The sequence below is a fragment of the Octopus sinensis genome, linkage group LG2 (genome assembly GCF_006345805.1).
Source record: "Octopus sinensis linkage group LG2, ASM634580v1, whole genome shotgun sequence".
In the NCBI taxonomy this organism is placed as follows: Eukaryota; Metazoa; Mollusca; class Cephalopoda; order Octopoda; family Octopodidae; genus Octopus; species Octopus sinensis.
Genome location: NC_042998.1, coordinates 113,063,448 through 113,071,501, shown reverse-complemented (window position 1 = coordinate 113,071,501; position 8,054 = coordinate 113,063,448). Strand labels below are relative to the sequence as shown.

General features: G+C 37.1%; 1 protein-coding gene across 1 annotated transcript in view; it reads right to left on the bottom strand.

The window, feature by feature from the left end:
- LOC115225648 (testis-specific serine/threonine-protein kinase 3-like) overlaps nt 1–5,495 on the bottom strand; it is a 12,508-nt gene extending 7,013 nt beyond the window's left edge. Inside the window, exon 1 of the mRNA XM_036498955.1 lies at nt 5,179–5,495. Within this exon, the coding sequence (XP_036354848.1) occupies nt 5,179–5,362 (184 nt within the window). The 5' untranslated portion in view covers nt 5,363–5,495. The remainder of the gene's footprint in view (nt 1–5,178) is intronic.
- Between the last annotated feature and the right edge of the window lie 2,559 nt (nt 5,496–8,054).

Genomic DNA, 8,054 nt, shown 5'->3' with positions numbered 1-8,054 from the left:
CACATGGTTCCAGGTTCAGTCCCACTGCGTGGCACCTTGGGCAAGTGTCTTCTACTATAGCCTCGGGCAGACCAAAGCCTTGTGAGTGGATTTGGTAGACGGAAACTGAAAGAAGCCCGTCGTATATATGTATATATATATATATATATATATATATATATATATATATATATATATATATATATATATATATATATATATATATATATATGCGTGTGTGTGTTTGTGTGAGTGTGTTTGTCCCCCTAGCATTGCTTGACAACCGATGCTGGTGGGTTTATGTCCCCGTTACTTAGCGGTTTGGCAAAAGAGACCGATAGAATAAGTACTGGGCTTACAAAAGAATAAGTCCCAGGGTCGAGTTGCTCGATTAAAGGCGGTGCTCCAGCATGGCCGCAGTCAAACGACTGAAACAAGTAAAAGAGTAAAAGAGAGATAATGAAAGAAAACATGTAAAAATTACCTTCCGCCACTGAAATTTAGATTTAATAACAACAGTAAAAAATTACATGTCAAATTTTTGTATATTTTTACTCTTGAGCTTACAGACTGAATTTTCAATCTGTAAACAGATTATTAGCTGGTCATTGCTTTTGACAGAAGACCCAAGTTTTTCGAGATTAAACTTAAACACTTATCTTAATTAAGCATACCTATTATTATAGATATAAACGTAAATTCACAATCTCAGTAGAGAAGTTTTAAGTTTCGAAGTAATTTATTCTTTTATTCTTTTACTTGTTTCAGTCTTTTGACTGCGGCCATACTGGAGCACCGCCTTGGTGAGTTTTAGTCGAATAAATCGACCTCAGAACTTATTCTTTGTACTTATTCTATCGGTCTCTTTTGCCGAACCGCTAAGTTATGGGGACGTAAACACACCAGCATTGGTTGTCAAGCGATGGTGGTGGGGACAAACACAGACACAAAGACACACTTAAACATATACATACATACATGCATACAGAAAAAAACATACATATATATATATACTTAGGGCTTCTTTTCAGTTTCCGTCTCCCATATCCACTCACAGGCTTTGATCGGCCCGAGGCTGTGGTAGAAGACACTTGCCCAAGGTATCACGCAGTGGGACTGAACTCAGAACCATTTGGTTAACTAATATTCTATTTCTCATTTTGAAACAAATGTTTACATCCCAGGGTAGCTAGCCTCTATAACATGACATAATTTGTTTTTATGTGTACTAAGCAATGTTAGTTCTGTTTTTATGTGTACTAAGCAATGTTAGTTCTGTTATGTTTGCACTGGTGGAAGTTTTAATGAGGACGGTCTATAAATATTTTTTGTATAGGCGCAGGAGTGGCTGTGTGGTAAGTAGCTTGTTTACCAACCGCATGGTTCCGGGTTCAGTCCCATGCGTGGCGCTTTGGGCAAGTGTCTTCTACTATAGCCTCGGGCCGACCAAAGCCTTGTGAGTGGATTTGATAGACGGAAACTGAAAGAAGCCCCTCGTATATATATATATATATATATATGTATGTGTGTGTGTTTGTGTGTCTGTGTTTATCCACCTAGCATTGCTTGACAACCGATGCTGGTGTGTTTATGTCCCCGTTACTTAGCGGTTCGGCAAAAGAGACCGATAGAATAAGTACTGGGCTTACAAAAGAATAAGTCCCGAGGTCGAGTTGCTCGATTAAAGGCGGTGCTCCTGCATGGCCGCAGTCAAATGACTGAAACAAGTAAAAGAGTAAAAGAGTAAAAGAGTAACCATCTGTACCTTCTAACGTTTATGTTAGAAATATTTGTTTGGTCTTTGGCAGTCTTACTTACGGAGGGCATTGCATAACAATACCATGCTGCATTTTAGGGCAACTACTGATCACGAACGTAATATCTTCTATTGGAATCTGATATATTCAACTTTCAGTCGAATCATGAGCCTTTGAGAACTTCACTCTATTTATTATTCGCTTAATAGTTATTTGATAGTTATCTTCTGCTCTTAAATTGCAAAATTACATGACATAGATGTAATCACAACGCGTTAGAAAGAGGTTATTTAACTACTTAAGGTTTACCTCAATATAAAATCGTTCAAATGACAAATAGCTTCACCACTCTTACAGTCTTTTATTTTTTAAAATATTTTACGTCAGTCATTTTTGACTGCGCCCATGCTGGAGCACCACCTTGAAGGGTTTTTAGTCGAACAAATCGACCCCAGGACTTATTTATTTTAAAGCCTGGTATTTATTCTATCGTTCTCTTTTGCTGGACCGCTAAGTTGCGGGGACCTAAACACACCAACACCGGTGTGAGGTGGTATGAAAAGGTTCCCGGACTAGTAAAATCTACCTATAACAACAAATTCACAGTCAAATTTGCTTGAGTTATTGCCTAAGTTATTAATTGCCAAGTGTTCACATTTTTAGTCTTGAGCCAATGCCTATATTTTTCATAATGAATTTGCCTACCATATATACTATTCTACTTTGCATAAAACTATTTTGCATAAAACTCATTTTTTAAGTATTGTAGTATGTCGAAAGATGCTATGTGTGAGTAAATTGCGGCTTTAAGAATATTATTCAACTACTACCGTAGTTGAATGATTTATATATATATTTCTTATATCACTGGTGAGTGATATAAGAAAAAGTTGGTCTCTTGTAGATCTAGCTTTACGAAAACCGTAATAGTAGAGAGAGAGAGAGAGAGAGAGAGAGAGAGAGAGAGAGAGAGAGAGAGAGAGAGAGAGAGAGAGAGAGAGAAAAGGAGAAGAGAGAGAGAGGAAGAGAGAGAAAAGGAAAGAGAGAGAGAGAGAGAAAGAAAAAAGGAAAGACAGAGAGAGAGAGTCAATGCTGATGATTATCTTCATGTCTTTGGGATGCAATAAGACGATTGCTGGTAGGGCCAGAGAAGTTCCAAAGATCAGGTTATATGCCTTTAAAGAGAGAGAGAGAGAGAGAGAGAGAGAGAGAGAGAGAGAGAGAGAGAGAGAGAGAGTGAGTGAAAAGTTTTGTGGCTTTAGAGGCTAGATCGAGAGCGTATTGTTTGAGGGTAATGGAAAGGGCGTGTAACAGCTGGTGCGTGTGTATGCAAAGGAACGAGCATGTTATGGTGGAAGTGGATACATTTAGATGAGATTTATTAAGGGCGTGTTGTGTGGAGCTGCATGTAAAGTGGATATCAAAAGTGGAGGTTTTCTCCCCAGAAGTAAGTGCTCACAGAAGCCTCATGGTTAGAAAATGGAACAAAGGAAGAGTTTAGCAAGGTTGTTAGAGATTCTTTTGGCAAGCCACCGGATGGATCTACTGTAGTTTGGGAGATAGGAAAGCTTGAAGGTAGGGCGATGCACGGAGACATCCTTCAGGGATAGTGGGATTATCAGAGTTACCTAATCTTGTAAGAGTCTGTTTTTAGAGCCGGTCAGTTTCACTGCGTTGTAGGGGTTCAATTTTTACCTGAACTACTACCACACAAGCCATGAATAAACTACTTAAGTTGTGTTTGAAATATAGAGGGACATGTCCAAGAGAGTGGACTCAGTCACACGCCTAGATGTTTCTGATGGGGTAGGAGCGAAGCATAAGTGTTATTAGGGACAGTTAACATAAAATTGGTGGAGCTCCAATCTGTCGGGTAATTTGTAATATAATATTTGAGCGTGGCAAGCATTATGTAGTTTGCCGATGTGTATTGAGTAGCAGAGCCGTCTTAGCAGCATTATTGGCTCCCAGGCAGATCAGTGCACTGGACCCTATATTTTATTGACAGAAAGCTACAACATACATAGATCAAAATTGGGTCCCTAGACCTGTGGGGACCCCGAGCAACTGCTCAGTCTACCCATGTCTTAAGACAACAGAGTGGAATAGTCACAATAAGGCAGTAGTCAGACAACTCGATAGGTGCTGAAACAGTTATGGAAGAATTTGGATTTGGGGATGAAAACAAAACTCCAGTATCTCAGTAAGGGATGTCTGCAGGACTTGAAACAAGTTAGTGTATAGAGTTGTGGGTTGCACAAAAGATTTGGTTTCCGCACTACGAAACATCAGTACGAGGTTAGTGTGAGAGCTAAGAGGAGTTGTGAGCATTAAAGTCACCAAGGACAATAATGTCAGGGGAAAAGGAATTGAGATATGGATGTATGTCTTTAGTATAGGAGGAGATGTGATCGAAGTTGTTGGCGGTTCGAGGAGTTAGGATATCTGCAGAAGAGGCAGATGCATTTGGAGGAATAGGCGTAGAAGAAGATTTTGAGCCAGAATAACTGAGGTCATTGTTGCTGATATCAGATAATACAGGTGACAGGGTGGATGGAATCTCTGGGTGCGCAGGCTCTACGTTTCGGAGTGAGGATTGAGCAACAGAAATAGATTATAAATAGAAGTTGGAGAATTTGTGTGTCGGTGATAAATTAGGTTGTGGAAGTTACATGTTAGTAAGAGGTGATATAAGAGGTCTAGGTTGGAAGACAATCCACGAAGAAGTTGAATAAGCTGTGTGTTTTTTGTTTTCTGTTTTGTTCTTAGGAAATGTAAATGGTGACAGTGTGTTGAGCGGTCAAGGAAAATTCCGACCGGGAAGCCGGTCCAATTGCTAACAACAGAAGGAATTTCACGAAAGGTGGTGTTAAACTGAGCGGCGTTATGTGCCTAAAACTGTGCTTTATTTCTTTCTCACTGTAAGTGTATATACATATATACTGAGAGACAGAAATAAAAACATCTTCGTAATTTCGTTATTTTTTATTTGTTCAAATGCATATATATATATATATATATATATATATATATATATATATATATATATATATATATATATATATATATATATGATATATATATATATATATACATGCACACATACATACATATATATATATATATACATACATACATACATACATACATACATACATACATACACATACATACATACATATATGCATACATACATGCATACATATATATATATGTGTGTGTGTGTGTGTGTAACTTCTGAGGGAAGAAAATGTGTGTAATGCGTCTATGTGTGTGTGTGAGTGCGTGCGTATCTGTGTAAATATTTACCTCTAGTGGTATTTCCTCTGCATCATAATAAACACCGTCTTCGGTGTAGTGGTGATTTACTCCTGACTGAGTTTTTTTCCACTAATAAACTAACTCAATCGCTCGCCTACCTTTGTAGAAACCAGTGACTTACCGAGGGATCTTGTAACAATATAATCACGCTTCAACAAAGGTATACGGTAATTCAAAACGTATTTGGTAGAATCATTCTTGCTGAGAATGTTTGCGTCTTCTGTTTTAGTGTCTGAATAGTCCACTTCGTAATTCCGTTGGTGTAATTTTTTATTTACTGTTGGATGGTCCATAACAGTAACCATTTAATGCGACATTTGGTTTCGTATTCCTGTTTGCATTTGTTACGGTTTGCGATCTTTTCCAGCATACTGCTCGATTTAAATTGTTTGCAAATGAAAAGAAGTTGATGACAGCGTTCATTGCTATCAAGCCTCAAGATCACGTTGGTAATATTATACAAGGCGCTCATCATGCAACTTGGCTGTACTTTCATTATTAGCAAAAATATAAGGCGGCGAGCTAGCAGAATCATTAGAGCGTTGGGAAAAATACTTTGTAGCATTCATTTCGGCTCGCTTCGTTCTGAGTTCAAATTCCACCAAAACCAATTTTGCCTTTCATACTTTCGGGGTCGGTAAAATAAAGTGCCAGCCAACTACAAGGCTCGATGGTGTTTACTAAGCTTCTCCCCTCGAAATTGCTGACTTTGTGTCTGAATTAGAAACCATTATTATCAATGATATAAAATATAAAAAAAAAGTTAAAATTATAACCGTATTATGTTCACTTTGATGTGATGTCTTAGAACTTCACTCACATCTACATAACACCAATAATATTGCCATAGCAGCGAAAAACAAGATAAATTACTCCTGTATAAAGATCCATTTTCATTCAATGCATTTCCAGACTGCTAAGCACGGAAGACGAGATATGTCTCTTCGTTTAAAGTCCTTCCTTTCCAATTTGGACATCATCTTATTAGTGGCGCTATGATTACATATCATGGTTTATTCTTCTCATTTTATTGTGGTTGTATGTGTTGTAGGTCTAACACATCGCCCTGTTTAACACCATTAGCTGGTCTTTGGGTGTCCTTAGTGGAATTCACTCAGTTGCAAGCATCAGTTTCCCACTGCTCACGTTAAAAAGGCAGAAATTGACGCATAGATGTTCAAGCCGAGCATTAACTGCTTCAATTTCATCAGTCTAGGGGATTCTACACAGGTTTCTCTCGGTGCTATTTATCACCTACATTATCAGCATCATTTAATTAGCTAAGGTGATCAACAATGTGATATAATGAGCAGTTATTGCTTCACGGGGTAATTATTGCTGTACGAGCCGTCAAAAGAGCGTCTATGTGAACGATTGTCCTGCGAGAAATAGCAGCAAAATCTCTTTGGAATCACGCCCTATCACCTGGAAAATTATGACCGACACATTGAATGAAGCAGATATGAAGATATATGTATAAAAATATATACTCCCATCCAAATCAGAAAAGACACACTTGAATGTATTTGACAATAAGGCATTTCGATCAAAGCTCAAAATGTGCTAAACAAGAACAAGAACAGCAACAACAAATTATTGTTCGAGCCAAATAATAAACTTCTTTGTGTTCATTCGAGTTGCTAAAAATAATAACCAAATCGCTCTCAAATCAAACACCATCGTTTCAAAAAAGACAAGTGACATTAGGTGTGTGGTTCTAGATGCACATTGCCTGCTAAGTAAAAGGTGAGTTGGGCACGGCCTGAACACGTTTTATGTCATATATCTGCTTAATCAGAGCCGAGCTGGCCAAATCAACAATAGCAACGTTAACCAAGTGTTGTTTGAGTCGACTACATAATCTCTACATATTGGGTCTACTTGTTGGAAATAACTGAAAAATCTCCCTCAAATCGTAATACATACACACACACACACATATCAGACTCCCTTAGCCAGTGTGTTCTTCTTTGCCCTTCTTTTATTCAAGACACTATATGGTTTGAAGTAGATTTGGCTGTTATGTGTAACAGGTCAAACATTGGTTTGTAGAACGACTGTACATAACAAATACACTTTTAAACAAGAAGGGATAGTACAAATAAGATTTCTGTCTCTCAAGTAATTCATATATTTCTTAACACTGCGTAAACTTCAGCTAAAACCTCTCACAATATTATCATACTAAATTTCTATTGCTTTTGAAGGAAAAATCATTTACTTTAATTCGTGTGGAATTCTATTTCCATCGTATTTATTCTAAAAACAAAAAACCCTCCCGAATAAACAAGAATAGATAAAATAATGTTGTTATTTTTATTTAAAGACGCAATTAATAATGATTGGTTTACTTTTGCTGAAACAAAATGAAGGTCGATATCTCTAAATCTACACGTATTTCATTAAATTAGTTTCGAAGAAAAGCAGTGCATAAATTGACATAACGAACCATTAGAAAGGATTCAATGCGAAGTCATCCAATATTTTGGATTCAGAGGTTGCAGACTGTGTACTCCATCATGCAAAGGTATATCGTTTGGGGTGTAGTATAAGGACTAGATTATCTACTCCGACACGTAAGTGTAGTATATAATTGCTGAATATATACTGTTTAGATAGAAGTGACAAGTTATAAATAAAGATTTTATCAACTATGATTGTTGATAAGAAAAGAAAAAAGCTTCGATGTTTTATACAATAATCTCCATCTTATGTCTCTCTAGTAGTACTCAATTATTGTTTGAATGGGTGATTAATATAAAAATTGTTTTGGTATAAAATCCTTGGAGTTAAAATATTCTCGTGTGTTGTGTGATGCTTACTTTTAAGCAATGACTTCAATGATTAGCAACTGGTGAAGGGATACAATTGAGACAACAGGGTGCAGGATTAAAGGACTTACAGTATTTAGCTTTGAATACCTTAAATATAATTTCAAGAAATGTCGAATTTACTTTTCATACCTTCGTGGCTTATGTCATAAATGACTCTTGAATC